At 31.5% G+C, this 22555-nt stretch overlaps 3 protein-coding genes across 8 annotated transcripts; all 3 read left to right on the plus strand.

The window, feature by feature from the left end:
• The first annotated feature begins 4260 nt into the window (after positions 1 to 4260).
• LOC149895042 (uncharacterized) lies at positions 4261 to 8662 on the plus strand. 5 transcript variants are annotated; one of them, XR_016448277.1, is made up of 4 exons: positions 5534 to 5655; positions 6064 to 7612; positions 7788 to 8300; positions 8417 to 8662. XR_016448277.1 is itself a non-coding variant. In XM_090074441.1 (3 exons), exons 2-3 carry the CDS (start codon positions 5618 to 5620, stop codon positions 6410 to 6412), a joined length of 387 nt encoding a protein of 128 aa, XP_089930567.1. In that variant the 5' UTR covers positions 4261 to 4389; positions 5533 to 5617; the 3' UTR covers positions 6413 to 8662. The 5 variants fall into 5 exon arrangements, 1 of the variants encoding a protein (XP_089930567.1); XM_090074441.1 differs by adding an exon at positions 4261 to 4389 and having other exon boundaries at positions 5533 to 5655; positions 6064 to 8662; XR_016448259.1 differs by having other exon boundaries at positions 6064 to 8300.
• A 1987-nt stretch (positions 8663 to 10649) lies between these two features.
• Positions 10650 to 14621, plus strand: LOC149895043 (uncharacterized). Of its 2 annotated transcripts, none has more exons than XM_090074430.1 (8): positions 10650 to 11996; positions 12069 to 12231; positions 12511 to 12717; positions 12940 to 13183; positions 13341 to 13509; positions 13697 to 13859; positions 13941 to 14111; positions 14203 to 14621. In XM_090074430.1, exons 1-8 carry the CDS (start codon positions 11746 to 11748, stop codon positions 14497 to 14499), a joined length of 1665 nt encoding a protein of 554 aa, XP_089930556.1. In that variant the 5' UTR covers positions 10650 to 11745; the 3' UTR covers positions 14500 to 14621. The 2 variants fall into 2 exon arrangements, with proteins under 2 accessions (XP_089930556.1, XP_089930557.1); XM_090074431.1 differs by having other exon boundaries at positions 14280 to 14467.
• Positions 14622 to 19167: 4546 nt separating this feature from the next.
• LOC149895044 (U6 snRNA-associated Sm-like protein LSm4) lies at positions 19168 to 22341 on the plus strand. The gene is made up of 7 exons (XM_090074442.1): positions 19168 to 19266; positions 19392 to 19483; positions 20036 to 20077; positions 20534 to 20632; positions 21232 to 21309; positions 21636 to 21696; positions 22049 to 22341. Exons 2-7 carry the CDS (start codon positions 19478 to 19480, stop codon positions 22144 to 22146), a joined length of 384 nt encoding a protein of 127 aa, XP_089930568.1. The 5' UTR covers positions 19168 to 19266; positions 19392 to 19477; the 3' UTR covers positions 22147 to 22341.
• The last annotated feature ends 214 nt before the right edge of the window (positions 22342 to 22555 follow it).

The raw sequence follows: 22555 nt of genomic DNA on the forward strand, positions 1-22555 counted from the left end.
ATGAGCTGGTTTTGGAGGAAGAGGAGGTCTCACAACAACAGGTGGAATAATGGCTGGTTTTGGAGCAATGGGAGGCTTAGTATCAGGTCCAACAACAAACCTTACAGAAGACCTATGTGCAGGTTTAACTTTTATAGCAGGCCTAACCAGTCTCACAACAGTAGGTCTTTCATCACGGCGAGGATCAGGTCCAAACCCATCATTGGGTTTTGTATTTTTTATGGCTTCAATAAGCTCAGCTTTTCTCATTTTTGAGATACCTTTGATGACACGGTCTTTAGCCATCATTTTTAAGTCTTTCACGGTCATTCTATCCATTTTTAATAGATAAGAAAAAAATTTCCTAACTCAAATTCAATTTTTTAAAATCTTTTCCAAAAAAGTCAATTTTTAAATTTCACAAGAAGCGAATTTAAAAATGATTCAGTAATTCAGCTAAACTACGATAAATTAAGCGTCCTGAAGGATATAATCTTCTATTTTGAGAAGAACAATATACATTAATAGAATTATGAAAATTAATATGTGATTTTATGTCTAACAATTTTTCAAGTGGCATGCTTTCTCTTTCAACAATTCCTTTAAAAGCGATTTTGTGTTCCTTTGGAAGTCTTCTCACTTTTCTTTGAAATTTGAGAAAAGCCTCATCAGAAGATAAATATGCGTCATCGTCGAGAGCATTTAAAAGATCTTCCTTTTTTACCCAAGAACAGTGAAATTCTACATCTCTAGCAAATTTGCTTAACATTTTAATTCTGTAAGAAATTTATTTAACTCTCTTTTTTAGATCGTCCCACAGGTCTTTCTTCCATCACGTCTTTCATACATTCGCTCTTATCAATCAGATGGTTCTCCACCTCCAGCATTAACAAAGACACTTTGCTTTTTGACGTTTGAGTAATGCCGTTATCTCTCAGCAGCTTTTTCGAATCCTTTTTCGTGTGCCTCATTTTTAAGAGGCTTGAAAATTATTAATAAACAACGTTCATCTTTTTACCGTCGGATTTAATCCTGAGCATCTTATCAGAGATCACTACAGTAAAGGCTTGAGTGCCTGAAGGAACGTTTGCATTAAAGGTGGCCTTGATTTGAACGTCCAACACGGTTGATTTTAATCGTTCTGCCTGCTTGCTCACATCAAAGACGAAAAGAGGGCAAATGTATCTGTAATTTAAGCCGGTCATATTAGGTTGAGCCACAATGTCGTCAATTCCGTAAAGCCTATTGTCAAACTTGCACGCATCTCTGTAAGCCCTTGAGAATTTGTTGTTTTTAAAGTCCAAGTCGTAGTCCACAGCAGGATACCTTTCGCTGTTTAAGGTCACATACATGTTTTTAATGTCGCAGTGATCAAAGACGGATGGATTTCGGCCTTGACTTCCGTTTCTGTTGGTCTGGAATCCAATCACGACGAACCTCGGTCTTTCGCTAGCAGATCTCGCGCTTAGTCTCCAACTGAATGTGTTTGCCACGGGAACGGAAATGGTGTCGCACTGTCTAGACTTGAACGATAATGGGACGTCTACTTTAGACTCGATGATTTTGTAAAGATTGTTGCTCTCCAAAAGAGAGGGAGTGACATGAGGCATAAACAAAGACAATTTTGTCAAATCAACTTTTCCTGCGCCTGTGGCGTTGGCTTTAAAAATCGCATCAGTGTCGCTCTTTCTCACAAAGGTAAAGGTGTACTAAAAGCCATAAAGAACTTTGTCGTAATCGTCGCAAAAACCAAAAATGTGCTTCAAAGGAATACAGAACGAAAAGGTTCCTTTATCAGCAGGCTGCTTGATGTTGTAAGCGCGTCTGTTGATAAATCCAGTGTTATTAGCAAGATCATCATCCACGGTCGTGTCTCGCTGCCACAGTTGATTCATTCCTTTAGATATTTGAAACTCTACCGGATATTTAAGATAGCCAAACATAGTGGTGGATTGACCAGGGCTATAGATGGTTTCTACCTCTTGATTGGACAAATAGTGAGAACATTGGCTAAACAGATGCATGATGCCGTTGTTTGCAAAAGTAACCACATCTGTGTCTGCATAAGCCGTACCGTCTGCTTTGGTCAGTCTTCCTTCGACTAAAAGGTAGGACTCAGAGGGAAGCGTAAACAAATCTTTCTGTTCAATATTAGTTCTTATCTCTCCAGTGTTGTTTAAATTGGTGCTCACGGGCTCATACTCGTAAAACTCGAATATCTCGATTCCTTCATCAATCATGACTTCTTCTGTAAAATTTAAAATCTCGGAGTTTGCCATTTTTTTATATAAAAGAAAAAAAATTTTTTAGAAGACATCCGAAGTTCCAAAATTCCGAAGTTCCGAAGTTCCGAAGTTCCGAAGTTCCGAAGTTCAGATTATTTTCAGGCCTCTGAAAATCAGACGATTTTCAGACCATTTCCCATTTTAACAAGGTCTTGGATTCGAACGGCATGACTCAAAGAACCGCCCATCATAGAATATTCGTCCACAAATCCTGTTTTAGGTGTAACCAACTCTGAAATAATGACTTTGCTCTTCTGGGTAAGAACTTTGCTCTTTTGAGTAAGAGGCGTACAAGTTTTAGCATACACCTTCTCTATTGCCTTTTTATCTTTATCAACAGCCAGATCTTTAGCAGTGGAGATGGCTGATGAAGCTAATTCTTTTCCAGCAGACTTGGCAGCCATAATCGCCTCTCGTCCCAATTCGCTTTTCACCATTTTATTAGCCAAAGTCGACGCTGCTCTCGAGGCGCTCGACGCGGCCGCTCGTCTCATAAAATTTTTAAACGTGTCAAATATACCGCTTCCACCAATCACGTGTTTTCTCACATATCTCTTTCTGTAAACGATCATTTTTTTATAAGCAAAAAAAATTATTTTGCAATGAATCTCTGAATCGACTTGTACTGATCTTTGCTAATCACCTTTTGTCTCAGCAGTTCATCGCATATGCTCACAGCCTCGTTTCTTGAAGCCGCGTTTCCAGCACGACTAGAAGCGATACTCAATTGAAGCTTTTCCATCAACGCATTCGGATTGCTTGGAAGAACGATAAGTCCATAACCTTTTCGAGACTTGAGATCGTTTTCATTAGGCATGATGAGTTGATTGTATTTCTCAACCTCTGAAGCTTTGGGTTTGTTCATTCTTGCATCTGGCTTTACGGCTCCGCTATCTATCAATATTTTCGAATAATTAGCCACACCCTCATCTGTTACGTCAAAATTCTTTAAAATGTTTGGACTAGTCATCAACCCCCAAAGACCTCTTGTTCCTTCATACTTTAACCTCCGACAATCATATCATCTCCATCAAGCAACACTCCCATTTTTCCAATCGTATATTGACCATCGTTTCTATTCAATTCAAACTTGTTTTTAAAATTTCTTTTCCCTCGGTTGACTTTATTCTTAAGACTCAAATACGTTGCAAAAATATTGCCTAAAGGAATTGTTTCATCTATAACAGTAGACTCTATCACTGGCCTGAGTTCAGCCTCAGACTTAATGCTATTTATCATCTTTTTATTGCTCTCGATGATCGGTTTAACAGTTTGCTCAAATCCGTCTGAAATTGAGAATCCATCATGTTTTCATTCACACTGTCTTGATAAATTTTATTTCTTCTCGACATCACCTCTTTCACAATCTCATCCCGTTTATTCGGGTCTTGTATTTTATAAAAGGTCATTTTTTTAAATACGCAGAAAAAAAAGTAACAATAAAGTTTAAGATCCCTTTTTAAATAGGTTGCTAAACGTTTGAATCGCGTCTTCTCGTCCTTTTTGGATCAAAGACTCTTTAGTCAACTCATCTACTCCTTTTTTAGATTTTGATCTTATCTCCTCCACCATCTCTTTAAACTTTTGAAGCTCTTCCAAAATCAACTGAAACTCAGAATCGCTTATTTTTCCATCCACCAACGCTTTCGAAATATGGTCGCTAATCGTGTTCAATTTTGACTCTGCCAACACTTTTATCTTTTCATGCTTTTCCGCTTTTAACGCCAACTTTTTATTCACTTGCCCTCCAACAATGGATAAAAAACCTACTCCAATAGCCACACCTTCACAAGCAATCGCCGCTGGACTGGCTACAATCGTACTCAAAAGACTAATTCCAACCGTTCCCAAAGCAATACACAACACTCGCATTGAATTGTCCTCATCTTAATATCTTAATATAATTAGCACAGAAACGTTTAATGTTTAATGCTCAACGTCGTTTCGTCATTAGTTACTAGGCTTTGAAAAAGCGCGTTCTCTAAATGCACGCGGCCATTGGAGAAAGATCTCTTAAGCGAGTTGAAACTTTTTTCCTTTTGGAATTTAATTATTAGTTTAGATATATTACATAAAGAATCATATTAAGAGAAATGATAATCGTTAAGATCATATTACAATTGAAGTAAGTATATAAAATAGTTATATATACATTTTTGGCGCTAATGCACTTTCGTACCCCCCCCCCCTTTTTTTTATTGCAGATTATGATAGAGAATTTTATGCTGATTCAGAAAAATATAAAAACATGGACCTGAAAATCAACGGAAAGTGCTCTAATTCGAAGTCAAAGTTGTAAAAAATCCCATTAAAAACCCTAATATTCGCCATTTTGAGAATAGTAAGTTAATAATCTTTTAGCTTACAAAAGCAATACGTTAATAGCATGGTTTTTACGTTAAAAAAGTCGTTAAAGTATGTTTTTCCGAAGTGTCTTCGTAGAGCGCAATGCGCTCTACATAGCCATAAGCTACTCAGAGCGCAATATAGTACACGCATGCGCAATTATTTTATTATAACAGTACGATTTATATTTCACAATAAAGCTGGTTGGATAGGCGGTTAGGGTCAAGGTAAGGGTTAGGGATGGGGATGGATAGGGATAGGGATAGGGATAGGGATAGGGATAGGGCGATTCAATAATAATTATTCATTAATTTGTCTACATTCTCACATTCTACGTTCAACCTTTATTTGAAATCTTCCATTAATTTCATTTCGTTATAATACTTTAAAATATTAATGCAAAGGCTGATGGAAACCAGGTCTGCTTATTGCGCAATGTAACGGTAATTAATTTTCTTTAAAACCGAAAGCGTTTTGAAAAAGGTTTTTAAAAAATGGCGAATATTAGGATTTTTAGTAGGATTTTTTACAACTTTGACTTCGAATTAGAGCACTTTCCGTTAATTTTCAAGTATATGTTTTTATATTTTTCTGAATCAGCATGAAATTTTCTATCATAATCTGCAATAAAAAAAAGGGGGGGGGGTGGGTGGTGCGAAAGTGCACTAGCGCCTACATTTTTATTAGCTAAAGTAGAAAGGATTTAAATTTTTATCAGAAAAAGTAGAAAGGATTTTAATCTTTTAAATCGTTTGTATTTTGTTTGTTTTAGCTTTTCTTTCAGCATTTTTATTTTTGTTATTTTAATTTTTAGAAAGAAAATAGGGGTATGGATGTTATTTAAAGTTACACTAATGCTACTTCCATAAAATGGTTATTTGAAATTTCTGTGATGCTTTTAATTATTTTTGTTCTTTTTTAGAAAATTTAGAAAAATAAATTAAACTTTTGTGCCAAAACTGACATGGCATGTCACATGTTATTGTATGTAAAGGTTAAATTTTCTTATGAGGATTACAGTTCTTATGAAAAAAAAAAAAAGAAGGTAAAGAATATTGTTTGTAAATATATATATTTTGTTTACTTTGAATCTTTTTAAATTTTATGGCGTTATTTTTAAAATTTTTGTTTGCACACGTTTATTGTTTGCATATATGCTTTTTTGATATGTATGTATATGTTGAAATAAGTGCCTTTTAGTTATTTTATCAATGTGTTTTTACAACAATGTAAAGTGTTTTTTTATTGTTTGTGTATGTGTTAATATGTGTTATATAATTGTTTTAAAATTGTGTTGAAATATGTATATAAGGTATATATTTAGCCTTATATACACATTTAAACACATTTATTGTGTTTATAGTTGGTACATGTTTATGTTATGTTGTTTCTGTGTTTTCCAAGTACTGTGACTTGGTAAACATCTACCTTAAAATCAATTATTGTATTTTAGAGAAGGAGCAGAACAAATGGCTTCAGATTGTGCAGCTCAACGTGATACGCACCTAACGGCATGGTTTAAGTTAAATGCTGAAAATGAAAGAGCACATTGCTATTCTTATGTAGACATTCCTTATCACTTTATATTTGATGATAAACATTGTAAATGGAAGGTTAGACAAAGGGGTGGTAATAAGGTGATAGTAAGAATGTATGAAGTGAATCCAACTGACGAACTGTTTTTTCTTAAACTGTTATTTTTGCAAGCAAAAGGAGCAATATCTTGGGAGGATGTGCGTTCTGTTAATGGTATTGTCCTTGAAACGTTTCGTGAAGCATGTGTTTTGAAAGAATTGTTGTAAGATGACACTGAATGGCAGAATACTCTTTCTGAGGCGGTTTTAACACGTATGCCAAAGCAAATTAGACAGTTGTTTTCAATTACTTTGACCTTTTGTGAATCTGACAATCCTTTACATCTCTGGAATACATGCAAAGCTTTTATGATGGAAGATTTCATTCACCACTCAATCCCACTTCTAATAGCTGAACAAGCTACTCTTCATCAAATTGAAAAGATTATTAATGAAAGTGGTAAAATGCTGGCTGATTACAATCTGCCTGTTATTGATGAGTTTATAGGCTTAAATCTAGAAACTTTTGATGAAAATGTTCAACAACTGAAATAGTAGAATTGTGTATAAACACAACCAGCTGAAATAGTAGAATTGTGTGTAAAATGTTCTTTGCATTGGCAATGGGTGCAGAAGTTTGCATTAACTGAAAATATGAGAGTACAAGATGGGGAAGGTGAATTTTCCCAATGGGTACTAAAACTTGGGAATGGAACAATACCTGTCAAAGAGGAGGATCCTTTTAAAGGATGCATTGAAATACCAAATCAGTGCATTATTAGAGAAAATAAATCAATTGTTGAAAAGATTTTTGGAGATGCTGATCAAAATGATTATTCTAAACGCCTGATTTTAACACCAACTAATGTTGATTCATTATCAATGAAGAAGAGCTTGAATGTCTGCCGGGTGAGGTCAAAATTTATTTTAGTGCTGATCAAATTGATACTGATGACATTAATGAAAGAAACAATTTTCCTGTTGAGTTTTTGAACAGCTTAACTCCTTCAGGTATGCTACCTCATTGTTAAAAATTGAAAATTGGTTGTGTAATTTTGCTACTTAGAAATTTAGATCTCAAAGCTGGGTTATGTAATGGTACTCGAATGAAAGTTTGTGCTCTTCAAAATAATTATATTGATGCAGAGGTTTTGACAGGTGTTTCTGTGGTAAATGGGTTTTTGTTCCTCGAATTCAGTTGGCTCCATCAGATTCTAATTTACCTTTTGTTCTGAAATGTCGTCAGTTTCCTGTCAGATTGGCTTATTCAATGACAATTTTAAAAGTCAAGGTCAAACATTTGATAGAGTTGGGGTATATCTCAAAAACCCGTGTTTCTCTCATGGTCAAGTATATGTTGCATGTTCAAGCACTAGAGCATTTAATAGTTTGTTTTTCAAACTTGATAAGCATCTCATTCAAGGTATGGTAGGTGAAAAGTGTTACACAAATAATGTTATTTTTTTTTTTATTACTTTAATATTTTTTTCATAGTTTTTGATAAATATACCTGTCATTTAATATGTTTATATGTGTTATATGAAACCATATTTGTTTATAGCTGTATATATGTTTAAAATATTTTGTTTCCATGTTTTCAAAGTGGTGTGAGTTGTCATTATATTGAGCAAGATTGATAACCTTGCCAGCCAAGTGGTGTACTTATAGCAGAGGTGTGACTTGGCAGCATTTAGTGTCAGGTGGTTTTACTGCTTCAGAGCTAGGTTGTGTTGTCTAGCCTTTTTTAGTTATTCTGGAAACACAATGTCTGTTAATGTTTAGCGTAATGTGTATGGGAGAGTATGCAACCTTGATCTTTAAATCTAGGGTGTTTTAATGTCCTAAATTTGAAGTAATTGAACAACTAATATTGAACATAAAAACAAATATACTTTTATGTAGTTATATGTTTAGTAAAAAGATAAATATATAGTTAACATTAAATTGGTTTTCTAATTTTGCCTTTCATATTTTAATTTGGTTTGTTATTTTCGCTGGATTTTAGGATCAAGCGTATAAATATTCTATTGTTATGAGTTACTGTTGTGATGTTTTGTGTTGATAGACTGCTTGGCTTACCTTCACGTTGGTGTCTATTGTTAAAAATGAGTAATAGGTAGTTTCATTATTGGAACTTACTGCTTTTATTTATTTACTAAAATCAGGACAACATTATGCTAAAAATGCAGTTTACATCTTAATTTGATTTTTTTTTTTTTTAATTTATTTTAGTATTGTTAATCCTTTGCACTTCGAAACAGATTTTATAGTTACATTTTCGCTAAATGTTTATATTAACTGCCATGTCAAAATAGGTTACTATAAATAGGTAAATCGGTTTTCAGTTTTTATGTGGTTTTTTTTTTCTTTAAGATTTACGGTTGACGCATTTATACGATTTATAAAAAGAAAACCTGATTACCTTTTATTGTAAATTTTTGTCAGTTAAAATGATATAAATATATGCAATTAGTTCAATTTTTTTTTAATTTTCTCTATTTTATGCCTAATAATATTTGTTGTACGTAACTTAGGGGATCTTTTTAAACGGGGGATGAATATTGTAGTTTTGCGCATTTGTCAAATATCGAGTTACTTAAATTTTATAAGGTGTTTAACTAATTAGCTTAATTTTGAGGAAAGAAAAATTCTTATATATGTTAAATTCTTAAATCATTGTTTCACATTTTATTATTCTGGTAAAAGGTCTTCATCAAAAACTTGATTACTCTTAATAAAAATAGCTCTATTCTCCTGACCACCATTAAGGCAAAAACGGGGAAGGGAGGTCCTTCATTAGTGTCAAAATATTTAAGAGAATTAAATTTCGAGTAACGAAAGGAATTTTTAGTAAATGGTAGCAAATTACCGTTTATTAAAAACTGTTGAAACAAAGAGGCCATATATAAAAATGGTCAGATTAGTGCCATGAATACTAATGGTCAAATGTTCAGTTATTTTTGATTTATTTAGTTGTGTGCATTTAACGTTTTAAAGACAATTTCCTTTTTTAAAGAAACATGTATCAAGGGGATACCAAAAAAGTAATAGTTCATGTATAATTATCGTTCGCTTTATTTTACTCTTATTAATCAAAGTTCATGTTATAAGAAATATAACAAAAATTTAGCTTTTTTCGTCAATTTAAAGCATGATGAAGTGTAATTATTTTCTGTCAGTGACTAAAAACGTATTGTTTTGAACTTATTAATGTCGAGTAAAATGGTTCTGCCTTACACTGATATGACATGTTAGTTTTAAATTTCTCAAATAATGTTAAATAATTGGTAAATTATTTTACCTCCGCATACTTTTTATTTTAATTTTACAGATGGTTTAATTTTGTCAATTTGAAGGCGTTTTTATAAAAGGGTATTAGTAATGGTTTCGCAACTTTAAATTGTGGAAAACAGCCACCATAAATTAACAGACCGACCATAACCCGTATTACGGGTTGCTTTTTGGTAGTATATATTAATTAACTGTAAAACAAAAAACTCTTTAATTAACTATAAGACAAAAAACTTTAAGAGGTATGAATACATTAGACGCTTCCTAATATCACAATTTTTAAATTATTTTTTTTTTTTTTTAGAAGCAAGGTTTATTTTTGAAAATATTATTAATATTATTGTTTAATAATATTATATTATTATTATTATTTAATGATATCATATTAATTTTATTAATAGTTGCTATAATAATTTTTTTTCTAGTTTCTATTAAAGTTATTTAAATTTATTTGGTTTTTGTTTTATTGCTACAGCATATTTTATAACAGGGCGTGAATAATTTTGTCGCATACTGTATGTTAATATTTTTATTTTTCACAATATCTGCCAAAATATTGAGCAAAGAATTCCATTTAATATGTCAGAACAACTATATTTTTACAAAAAGAATTCCTAGAAACTTCTACTTTCATCGTTACAATAAAAAAAAAGTTCTTTTTTTAGTTTTCAGAGATATGGTTTTATTTTTGAAGATTTTACTTTTAACTGTTTTAATATCAGATTTGGTAACATAAGTCGTTTAATGAAATTTGATGCGGTAATTATTAATCCCTGACCAACCAATGCTTCTATAATTCTCAAGGCAACGATCATTCGTCATTACTTTCGTGCAACAGAGCGTAAGTTAACAAAAGGAATTTTGAATTGCGTTTAACACTGTTAAAAAAGATTGTTATAAAGTTTTTTTTTACAGCGACTGTATATAGACTTTGTTATTTTGTTATTCAGTAATGTTTAGTGTATTGCTTTAATTTGTTACAGATAAGAAATCGAGTGCCCAGTTGATATGATTACTTTATTGTATCGATGATTTGTTAAAGATCTTCCTTTTAAATATTGACATTTAAAATCCGTTACATTTTCGGTAAAAAAATTGTTGTGTTTTTTAATTTAAGTGTTTTAGTTTCAATTTATTTTATGATTTTTCATTGAACATTTTTCAATACAATTAATATTAGAAATTTATATAAATAACACTTGCATATGAAAAGGATGTGACAAAGTTTAAAGTTCTACCCGCATGTTGTTTTTTGTGGAGTTTTTATGTAAAAATCAAGAAAATAGAAATGGCAACTCTTAAAAAATGTAACCCTTAAGACAGTTTCTTTATATAAAATGGTCTCTTTTTTTTAATGAAAAATGCAAAAAAAAAATAGGCTTTTAGTGTTCATTTATCAAAATAAACTTAATTTTTTCAATGCTTTTGCACAATGGAAGTAAATCCTGGGTGACTTAAATGTTTAGCACAAATATTTAAACGTTGAGTTGGAATTGGTATTGGCGCAACAGACCAAACAACCCTTAATATCTTCAGTGTCTTTGAGCGATCTTTTCAAACTTATCCCAGATTATTGTAGTTAACCAAATTATGAAACTGGCTGGAAAGCCAGATGTCACTCCACGTGTTGCTCGTAAAGTCACATGATGACTGACCTTCGACTGATTGTTGAAGTTATGGAAGTATTGATAATATTTGGCAAAGTTAAGAAACTTACTTTAGGGAAGCAGCCTGTTTTCTTAAACTGACCGTAATAAGTAATCAAGTGATGAAGGAAAGCCATATTATCTAGCAAAAATGTTTCTACTTCTTTCAGAACAAATCCAGAATTGTAGAAAGATGTTTTCTGCTGCTCATATTCTTCTGTTATTTTAATAATAAACCAATAATTGAGATGAGGTGAGATACACACCCCTTCAAAATGATTATTCATCACATGTTTTAATAAAGTATCAAGAGCATGATGCTGGTGTCCGATAAAAAGAGGTTTTGTGTAACCCAAGCTTAACAAAACGCGACCGTGAGATGAAACCATGAAAAAAAACTAATTGTATTTTAATTGCTTTTTATAAAACTTCATTTAGGAATTTTTTGGCTTTTTTTCGGTTTTTAAAAAAAAACCAATTATAATACCATGAGTATTTTTCATGGTTTTTCCATGAATTTTTTCGTAAAGGTGAATAACTCTGAACATCTTGGAATTATTGCATACAAACAACATATCTAAACAAATTAAAAACTCAAGAAGATACTTTGTAACAGTTTTAAAGATGTTCAATGAGAAATTTCATTCACGACGATCAAACGTTCTCGCTACACATGCTGCCGTTGCTACCAGTGATCCGATTGCCAGCGAAATTGGTTTAAGTCTGTTGAAAAACGGGGCCAATGCTGCTGAAGCTGCCGTTGGCGTAGCAGCCGTTTTGAATTTAGTAGATCCTGGAATGACGGGTCTTGGCGGAGACTGTTTTGTATTGTTTTATGACAACAAACTAAAGACTGTAAAAGGAATAAACGGAAGGTTCGTTTTTTTTACTCATTTAGAATAGTTTCATGAAATATAAGCATGTAATACCCTGATTCGAACATTTAGTGGGAGATCTCCGAAAGATCTAACGTTGGATTTGCTATCGAGCCATGGTATTTCCAGAGAAAACGGTAACTACAAAATTCCTCGTTCCTCAGCATTTTCTGTGACCGTTCCGGGTGCAGCAGCAGGATGGATTGATTGTGTTGAAAAGTTTGGGTCTGGAAAGGTATCTTTTGAGTTTGCTGTTTCTTGGTTTTGCAAAGAACATTATTCGCGCGAAACTCACGCATAAGTAAATGCGTTTTGTATTACAACATAAAACTATAGAAAAAAAGTAATAAATAAAAAAAACTGCTGATGGTAGTGATCATAAATATAATAATAAACAAACTTTTTACGTCATTGAATGATTTCTGTTGAATATTTTGTCATTTTGCTACATGAGATTCTGTTAAATATTTAAATATCAATATAACTGTTTACTAGTTGCGAACTTTTCTTGTAGATGTCTTTGGAAGAAATATTTCTACCTGCAATTCAATTGGCTGAAAACGGCTTTCCTGTGCACGAAGTATCTGCTCAATTACAACAATCGAACTACACACACTTAAAGACCAATGCTAGTTCTCATGGAAGCGATTTGCTGATTAATGGCAACCCTCCGAGAGCTGGTCAAGTAGTCCGAAATCCAAAATTTGCTGAAGTGCTCAAGGTTTGTTTCAAAATATGATAAAAGATGTTTGATGTATTTACAACGGTTTTGTTTTTATGCAAGATGTCTTTATGATTTGATTCTTCAACCAAATTCCGTTACAATATGATCCTACTTTGAAATAAATAACTTCTTCGTTTTAATCTTATTCGATTAAAAAAAGTCTGTAAACATAAAATCAGGTTGTTAGATGTATTTTACCTTTATCATGACTATCAACAGGAGTTGGCAAAAGAAGGCAAAGAAGCTTTTTATAAAGGAAGAATTGCTAAAGCTATCGTTAAAACAGTCCAAGAAAACGGCGGGTGTTTAACGATGGAAGATATGGAGTCTCACTGCAGCACTTTTGACGAGCCAGTATACACAGATTATCGAGGCTATAGAGTTTGGGAAGTGCCGCCAAATAGTCAAGGAATCGTTGCGTTGATGGGTCTGAATATTTTAGAAGGATATGATTTTGGAAACGGTAACCTTTTTGTTTAAGGCAAGAACTTAAAGCATACCACGTTTCTGATTTATGATTACTGATCAAACTTTTTTATGATTTTTACTGATCAAACTTGTTGTTGCTAAATGCGTAAATTTCAACTGTTTATTTAACTTCTTTTTTATTATCTTCACAGAAAACAGAATGTCGTCATCATACTTGCATAAAATGATTGAGGCAACGGCTCTTGCTTTAGTAGACGGATTTAAAGTTATAACCGATTCTTCAGTAAATCCTTGTTGTCTTGATGAATTGTTATCTAAAACTCGCGCAGAAGAAAAGAGAAATCGTATCGACCTTAAAAAGTACGTCGTTAGTTGTTAAGTTGCTGCCCCCTTGAATAAAAATCGTTTGTTTTTATTTAAAAATGTTGTTTTATTCTTAAAAGTGTGTTGTTACTGTGATTCACCAGTGTATTATCATATTTTTAAATGTATTGCTACATTTTTAAGTTTATGATTATAAGATTCAATCATCTAATATTTCTTTCAGAGCTTCCCCGAAGAACTTTTTCCGCTCCACTGTAAATGTCGGCAACGATACAGTCTATTTCTCTATTGTTGATAATGAAGGAAACGCTTGTTCCTTCATCAATAGCCTTTATCAAGTCTTTGGTTGTGGTTTGGTTCCAAAAGACTGTGGGTTCGCACTTCAAGTAAGAAACACATTAAGTATTTACTTTATCGATCTTTCATATTTACTCTAGAGATTTCACTTTTAAAAACATATTTTTAAGAGCAGAGGGATGGGTTTCTCACTCGACAGAAACCATCCGAACTGTGCTGCGCCTGGGAAAAGAACTTATCATACAATTATTCCGGGAATGGCAACTCACTCATCCAATAATGAGTTGTTTGCATGCTTTGGAGTAATGGGGGGTTTTATGCAACCTCAAGGTCACATGCAGGTTAGAATGTTCTTCGTTAAAACAATAAACGTTTTGCTTTTAATGTTGTTGAACCGAGTATTTCACGATGAGTTTTTGTTTCTGATGTCAGGTTTTGTCAAACATGATTGACTTTGGTATGGCTCCTCAAAGCGCACTCTGCCACCCTCGTTGTTATATTAAATTTAGGAATTCAAAAGTACCAGTTACATATCTAGAAGAAGGGACAACCGAAGAGGTCATTAAAGAGTTAAAGGAACTCGGACATGATGTCATAATTATATCGGGGTTCAATCGAATGATGTTTGGGCGTGGACAAGTTATCCAGATTCAGCATGATAGCCAGGGAAATCGCGTTTTATGGTGTGGATCAGACAGCCGATCAGATGGTTGTGCGTTAGGTTTTTAAGCTGAGATTCTATTTACACTTTGTCACTGAAGAGCTTTACCTCACTTAACTAGATATCTAGTAATGAAAATGTGAAAGTATATAAAAATGAGCAGAGTTCTGTTTAGTTGCGCATGCAGAAATGGGTGGAAGTTTTTTTATAGTTAATTTATACGAAATGTCATCGTAGAGCGCAATACGCTCTTCGTAGCCATAAGCTACTCTGAGCGCAATATTGTACACGCATCCGCAATTATTTTATTATAACAATGCGATTTATATTTCGCAATAAAGCTGGTTAGATAGGCGGTTAGGGGAAGGGTTAGGGTTAAGGATAGGGATAGGGATAGGGATAGGGATAGGGATGGGGATGGGGATGGGGATGGGGATGGGGATGGGGATGGGGTTAACATCAACAAGATTTAAAAAAAAAAAAATTTAGCGCATGCGTACAAAGTATTGCGCTCCGAGTAGCATATAGCTGCATAGAGCGCATTGCGCTTCAAGTAGCAACGGCCTAATTTATATTAAACTTAAGTTTCGAATTCTTACTAAATGCCAACATTCTCTTTTTGTGATGTCATTAAAGTCTCATTTCAGGTTTACAATAAAAAATGATGCCACTACACGATTATCAAGAATATCAAGTCACTAATTGTTTATTATGTAAACATCACTCGCCAAATTAAGCTGATTGGTTAATTAAATTAAGCTGATTAGTTGGTTAAGTTAAGCTGATTGGTTGATTGTAGGAACATTAAAAAAATTTAACGAAGAACGCTAAAAACTTAGCTCACCAGTTCGTTTTTTTCTTCTTCTCTTTCTCCTCTCCTCGAGCAGTTCGCTTGTTGAACAGCATTTTCCCCCATTAACTCAGTTCATTTTATACCTCTGTGTTTCATTTTTCGTTGTTTATAGTTCAATTCTTTACTTTGATGACTTGTTTTAAATAGCATGATTCATCATCAATATATTTAATTCTTTTAAATTAAAGTTGTAAGCTTTATTTCTAACATTTATTAAATCATATAAAACTTTAGATTTAAGATACCATCAGAGCAAGGGAAACAAGACTGTAGCATTAAACCTCAGTTTCCTTGACAGTCTGCTAATAGAATGTGTCCAATAAATTGAGTCAAAAATCCAACTCGATTTTTTTGCATAAAAATTTATTTTCATGAAAAAAGAGCGGAAATATATTTAATCATGTAAAAACTTAAGGAAAATTCGATTCAAAAATTAACACCAAATCAATGGTGTTTATCGATTCTTTTGATCGTGTCTTTAGCGATACACTTTTGTCTTTAACGAATTTTTTAACGATTTTGATATCGATATTTCGGATGCATTTAGATATTTTATTTTTGGCTTATCTAAACTTTTTACCTGCCAAACAAAATGCTTTGTACACATTTCATTTGAGAAACGCTCAATAATCTTTAGTTGTACTTTTTCTGTTTGCAACATTCATGGTTTTTGATATGAACAGGATCTTGTTGTTTTAAAGCCATGTTTGTACCGAATTTGCATAATGTGAAGACCCCAAGTCTGGCCAGAATGTAGACCGAGTCATTAGAACGATGCTTTTTTATATAATAATTTGTCTTCGTAATTTGCTTGATAATATCTGACACTGTCATCTGCCTTATTTCTCTCAATGGAATAAAAATGTCATTCCCAGACAAAATGGCGTTCGATGTGATGTGAAGTACGACTCATCATCAATTATATCATTGCAATTTCTATATTTGAAATGTGCGGCATTTCGGGTACCAAAATTTTACTACCAAACGTTGTACCGGTGATCTATTTTATCTTTTATAGAAGATTTTATCAGTTTCTTTATATTTTTGAGTATGAATGAAATCGTCTTTTTTTGTTACATTTGAAATTTTTGATGCTCTTTTTAAGGAGTTCTTTTTTTTTTTATTATCAAACGTTTTAGTTGAGCACTGTGACTAGAAGTGTTGAATTTCAGCCTTCGACCGCTTCTTTTCTTTCTAGTACCATTTAATTCTTGTTCTACATGTTTAGTTCATGTGTAAGTTGGTGAACGAGCTTTACCTTCGTTTTAAAAAGCTTCCAAAAATGACAAAAGTGGTTCGTTTAACAATTTATACATGAATCAAACATGTAAAATAAGAAATAAATTGAACAGAAAGCTAAAGAGTTGCTTTATCATTAAAGAAAAAAAACTTGAGAAAATAACTAAAAGTTGTTACATGCAAACTAAATTTGTTTCATATTTTACTGGACACTTGTTACAAAATACACAATGTTCGGAAGAAAAGGTTGTTTACATGCCGTCGTTTTATTGACGATAGCTAATTTATTGTTGATTGAAAAGTTGAACCACTCAGTAAAACGCGGCCCATTACGCGTTAACTGCTTTGCATTAACTTGGAGAATATTGTGTTAGTTTAATAGAAGGTTTGTTGAATGCTGCACATCATCTTTTGGTTAAATTGTTTAAATATAAACTTTTGGAAAAAGTTACAGTTAAAAAAAATGACGCCAGCGTACGTTTTATTGCAGTTTGTGCAACGCTTCACAGGTGCCTTAATAAGTTTGATTTGTTTTAAATATAGTCTTAATTGGCATGCATCGGCTTAGATTTTTTTAAAAATACAACTCTCGCAAAGCCTTTCTTTGGTGATTTAAGGCCAGTCTGAGAAAATTTCGTTTTTTTTCGTGTTATTTTTTTTTAAACGCGTGTGACGTATTTTCACATCGCGGGATTGATCGCATTAAGAATTTGACATAAAGTATACCGTTTTCAAAGGCCGACATTGTTTTTATGAAAACAATCGATAATAGTTAAAATTTTACAGGTAAATGTAGATATTTATATTTGATTAAAATAGTACTTTATTTTTATTAAATATAAATATCTATATTTACCTATTTAAAGTGTATGTTCTTACTGAACTTGAGGTTCCAAAATATTGCATGCTTTTTGAGGATACTGCTCAGAAATGCCTTTATTGGTTCACTAATAAAATTCTTCTTATGGAAAAAATTGGACAATTTACTAGCATAGGCTACATCTTAACATTTGACTTTAATAAATCAGAAGATAATAACTTACTCGAGCTTAGGAAATAAAAATTTATAGATAAACATAAGGTAGTAAAATATGTATGTATGCATGTATGTATGCATGTATGCATGGCCGCCGAGAGAAATTTGGGGCCCTGGGGAAGTTTTCTTAAGGGGCCCTCATTATGATCAATTATATAACCAGGACCAAAAGAAGCGCGCTCTGGTCATTGAAAATTAAAAATAAAAGTGAATTAAATCTTTTAAAAGTCAAAACTATTTAAATCTTTTAAAAATTACTTTAAAAAATTATTTGTTCACACACGGGGCCCCGGGAATCTTCCCCGCCCACCCCCCCCCTCTCGGCGGCCATGCATGTATGCATGCATGCATGCATGTATGTATGTATGTATGTATGTATGTATGTATGTATGTATGTATGTATGTATGTATGTATGTATGTATGTATGTATGTATGTATGTATGTATGTATGTATGTATGTATGTATGTATGTATGTATGTATGTATGTATGTATGTATGTATGTATGTATGTATGTATGTATGTATGTATGTATGTATGTATGTATGTATGTATGTATGTATGTATGTATGTATGTATGTATGTATGTATGTATGTATGTATTTATGTATGTATGTATGTATGTATGTATGTATGTATGTATGTAAGATTGACTATATAAGATTGTTTGCTCATTGTTGATATTTTTATTTACTAATCATTATATAATTTTTTTTACCAAAGGCAGAAGAAACTCACTTTTTTAAGTATTAGCTTTTCAACATTAGTTATTTAATCACAACCTGGTGTTTTCAAGTAAAAATGCTAATTTGATCACATGGTTTCACCCCACAAAAATAAAGCTTAAATAAGCTTATCGACTTTATTGCTCAAAGTGTCATTAACGATGTTCCCTCCTTATAGTCGTGTTAGGGGCGACGCCGGAAGTTTATAAAAAACGTCGTATTTTCTAATCGCACCACAAATTACAAGTTGTGCAAGTGGATAGTAACAATAATCGAAGTGTACTAGTCTGAACTTTTTGAAAAAGCTGTGCCTAAAGATCTTTTTTTTTTAATTTCAAAGATATTCTCCTTTTTCGGAAAAGACAAAATCCGTCTTAACCCATAACGTCGTAAAAAACTAAAAGTTTAATTTTTTAACAACTTTTGCCTGGTAACGTTCACTTAAGTGAGTTGTTTGCCAAAAAAATTTATGCTCAAAAGAAATGTTTAGTGGTGCTACTGAACACTGATAAACCCCAGACATGCCTTAAATCATCCGAGTTGTCATGTTGCTGGAATTAGCGTTGAAACCATCAAAGATGCCGAAAGAGGTCATGCTTTCCATTGAATTTTATAGTGAGGTGCTTTAACAAACCATTCCAACTGCGCAGCAGAGTCAATAATAAATATCTGAAAACACAGAATAAATGACAGTTGACGTGAAAAAACACGTCAAGTGTGTGAGTTGTATTCATATCTCCTACTTTTTAGCAAGGTTTAAAATTTTCTGATAAACCAAAATTGTACTTCTGATATCCAATGTTGATAAAATTTAATTTTTAAAACATATGTGATTTGTTTTTACTGTTTATGATGAACACAAATTTGAATTTTCGATGTCTTCATGGTATAAAAATAATATTCAAGGAGGGAAATAAAATTTTAAAAATTCGGATCAAATGGAACCACCAATTTTTGGTTTCATCAAAATCATCTCTCAATAGTTTGTTTTTACCTTACTTTACACTTCTTACCTTAAAGTTATTATTAGCAACTTAATTTTTTGTCAATGAGATTTCCTTTATAATTTATAATCGATTGTTTATAACATAGAAATGTATTGTTTAGAACCAAACAACTGATAGGAATCTATTGATTTGCTCAAAGTTAAACTACAAAAAACTTAAACCAAAGAAAAAAGGTTTATCTTAAAAATGGTTGTAAGTAGTATTTAATTTTAGTTGATTGGTTAGAAATATCCAAATTTGCTTATCATTATAAAAGAAAAAGAAAAAAAAAATCTGGTAGCTTAAATTTTAAAAACTTAGAAGGGCATAAAAGACACTGTGTTATAGCATTTTTCCCTTTTAGAAATATCTAATGTTTTTTTTCCATGTCTAAACTGGGTAAAAAGGGTTTTGTTTGAAATATTTTTTCATAGATCCAAAGTGTTAACTTTAACTAAAAAAAAACAAGTGTGAGGTTTCTTTTGAAATCCTAATAAACATTTAGTATTTGATATACATATGTTTAGCAAAAAAGTTTTCATCATTTTTTGTTAAAAGTATTTTTCACTAACTCAATTATGAAAAAGACTTATTTTAATAAAATTTAACACTGAGTTGAAATTAACAATTAAAAGAAATGCCTAATATAAAAGTTAAGTTTAAGCTATTACTGTCATGGTAATGCTTATTACTTTTTACTACTTATTTTTACTTACAAATTATCTTCTATTTTATCTGTTTTAATATTTTTTATAAACATTTCAGTTGCCATTGACTTTGCTGCAAACTTCTCAAAATCACCCAATGGTAATTTTTTTATTATTACTTTGGCTACGAAGACATTGTAAATTAGATATAAGCAACAGTTCAATAAATTAGCTTATGAACTTGAAGTAAATAATTCTGTGTAAAATAATTCATTTAGATTGGTAATTTTTGTTTTTTGTTTATTAAAATGTATTGATAAATGATGTAAGAAAGGAGTGTGGTTTGTTCATTAAGTATTTTATTACCAAAGCAGGACATGCATACTGGATTAATTTTATATATACAATAAATCATTTTTTAATATTATTTTTGCATATCATACTAATAAGTTGCTATGAAAATATTTACCTGTATTTTCTGGATGAATATTTCAGTAGTAACCAATGTTTTGAAGTATTTATCATGATTATCTTTATAGACTATGAAATGCAGTTAATGATTTTTTTCCTTAACAGCAAGAATTTTTTTTTACTTGCTTACCAATTTTCTTACCAGCTTGTTGAGTTAAAGAACGGTGAAACATATAATGGACATTTGGTTACTTGTGATAATTGGATGAATATAAACCTTAGAGAAGTCATTTGTACATCCAGGGTTTGTTGCTATAAAATTTGTTTCTATAAAATTTGTTTAAAATTTTTTGTAACTTATGTTTACTAACTTTTTTTATGTCATAACTATTTATCACTTAAGTTTTAAGGTACCAACCATTACCCAGTCTCTGCAACAGTAATCATTAGGGCAAAATTTTTAGATTGTTAACAAAAACAAAAACAAAAAAATGTCAAAAAGTTTTTTCTTCAAAAAAACTAAATTTAAAATCAAAAATTAGAAGTTGAGTTTATTCTTTGTGGATAATATTTATGCCCATAGGTCTTTCATAGATCATTCACAGCAAGATAAGATTTCACAACATATGTCTTACATTCACATGTCAACAACTACTTATTAAAATTAATACTTGGCCCTGACCACTGTCTGTTAAAGATGAAAGAAATTAGGAGAAAAGTTTTTTCATTTATATAGGTTAAATTATTAAACATTATTAAAGGTTTATGCATAAAAAAGTGATGGATTTTTTGGTAAAAGCTTAAAGATTTTTTTATGTTTTCCTCATCTCAAATGTAGAACAATTGATACATGTTCAAAAAAATGTTGTTTTTCTTTTTTTTTTTTTGGGGGATCTTGATTAGGATGGTGACAGGTTTTGGAGAATGTCACAATGTTACATTCGTGGCAGCACAATTAAATATTTAAGAATTCCAGATGAGGTATATTTTTTATTTTGTACATTAAGCATTTAAATTAATGAGTAGTTTTTAGCACAGATTTTTATAAAACAATTAAATAAAAAATGATTGTTGTTAATATATATATATATATATATATATATATATATATATATATATATATATATATATATATATATATATATATATATATATATATATATATATATATATATATATATATATATATATATATATATATATATATATATATATATATATATATATATATATATATATTTGAATATATGCTGAAATATATCCTTTGTATTACTCCATAGTTAAAAATAATTGTTGTGTTGCTTCAGGTAATTGATATGGTTAAAGAAGATATTCAGCGAAATAAGCAAAAATCTCAAGGAACCCGTGGTAAGAGAAGTTATAAAGTTTGTTATGGTGGTGTTCTGTAATCCATAATATCATAATATATGTCCATATACCAATGTGTGCGTATCACCATTCAAAACTATAGATTTATCATTTTTAGAAGCTAATGCTTTCTTGTTTACTTCTTCTGTATATACTAATTGCATAATATGTGTTATCCATAAAATTGAATATAACATTGGCTTTATTTTTGTATTATTGAGTTGATTTGATAATATAGGTTAAAAAATAATTTGCAATAAGTTAAGAGTACTTTATTACATATGACTTTCTCCCCATGTTTCAATTTTAACATATTGTTAACATAATGTTCTTCATAATGCATTTTTTTAAGGTCGTGGAACACCTCGTGGTGGAAGAGGAGGCAGAGGTGGGCGTGGTACACGAGGTGGGCGTGGAAGTCGTGGTAAATCTGATGGTCAAGCTGAATAATTATCTTAGATATAATTATATGATGGTCATATTGCATTTGTCAAGCATTCATCTCTCAGATGATTTCAGCGTTAATTGCTAAAAACATTATTTTATTTATGTATAGAAGGACCTGTCAATGTAAGACATTGTTGCGTTGTATATGAATGGGACATTGTAAGTCAACTGTAATGAGAGGAACAACAGATTTGTTGATATGTAGTTTTTTCTCTTCTTTCCATAACTCATAGCTTTTTTATTTTTAAAAATATAGTTTATAAAAGTTGTGTTGATAAAAGTTTTTGTATTATTATTTTCAATAGAAAATAAAATTTCAATGATAAATGTAATTGGCAACTATATATTACTGTGACTATTTTGTTTGTGCTGTTGAGTTGAGATCAAATTAATATAAAGCGATATTTGTCGA

The sequence above is a fragment of the Hydra viridissima genome, unplaced genomic scaffold, assembly GCF_058129835.1.
Source record: "Hydra viridissima isolate aposymbiotic clone 2 unplaced genomic scaffold, HvirCarnegie_v1 scaffold_1, whole genome shotgun sequence".
In the NCBI taxonomy this organism is placed as follows: Eukaryota; Metazoa; Cnidaria; class Hydrozoa; order Anthoathecata; family Hydridae; genus Hydra; species Hydra viridissima.

Bases quoted from the DNA above. Each gene is read 5' to 3' on its own strand.
- LOC149895042 (XM_090074441.1), top strand. From the start codon at position 5,618: ATGAGGATTACAGTTCTTATGAAAAAAAAAAAAAGAAG. The intron at 5,656-6,063 runs GTAAAGAATATT...ATTGTATTTTAG, and splicing joins ATGAAAAAAAAAAAAAGAAG to AGAAGGAGCAGAACAAATGG.
- LOC149895044 (XM_090074442.1), top strand. The intron at 20,078-20,533 runs GTAATTTTTTTA...TTTTCTTACCAG, and splicing joins CTTCTCAAAATCACCCAATG to CTTGTTGAGTTAAAGAACGG. The intron at 21,697-22,048 runs GTAAGAGAAGTT...CATTTTTTTAAG, and splicing joins AAAATCTCAAGGAACCCGTG to GTCGTGGAACACCTCGTGGT.
- LOC149895043 (XM_090074430.1), top strand. From the start codon at position 11,746: ATGTTCAATGAGAAATTTCATTCACGACGATCAAACGTTCTCGCTACA. The intron at 13,184-13,340 runs GTAACCTTTTTG...TTATCTTCACAG, and splicing joins AGGATATGATTTTGGAAACG to AAAACAGAATGTCGTCATCA. The intron at 14,112-14,202 runs GTTAGAATGTTC...TTCTGATGTCAG, and splicing joins AACCTCAAGGTCACATGCAG to GTTTTGTCAAACATGATTGA.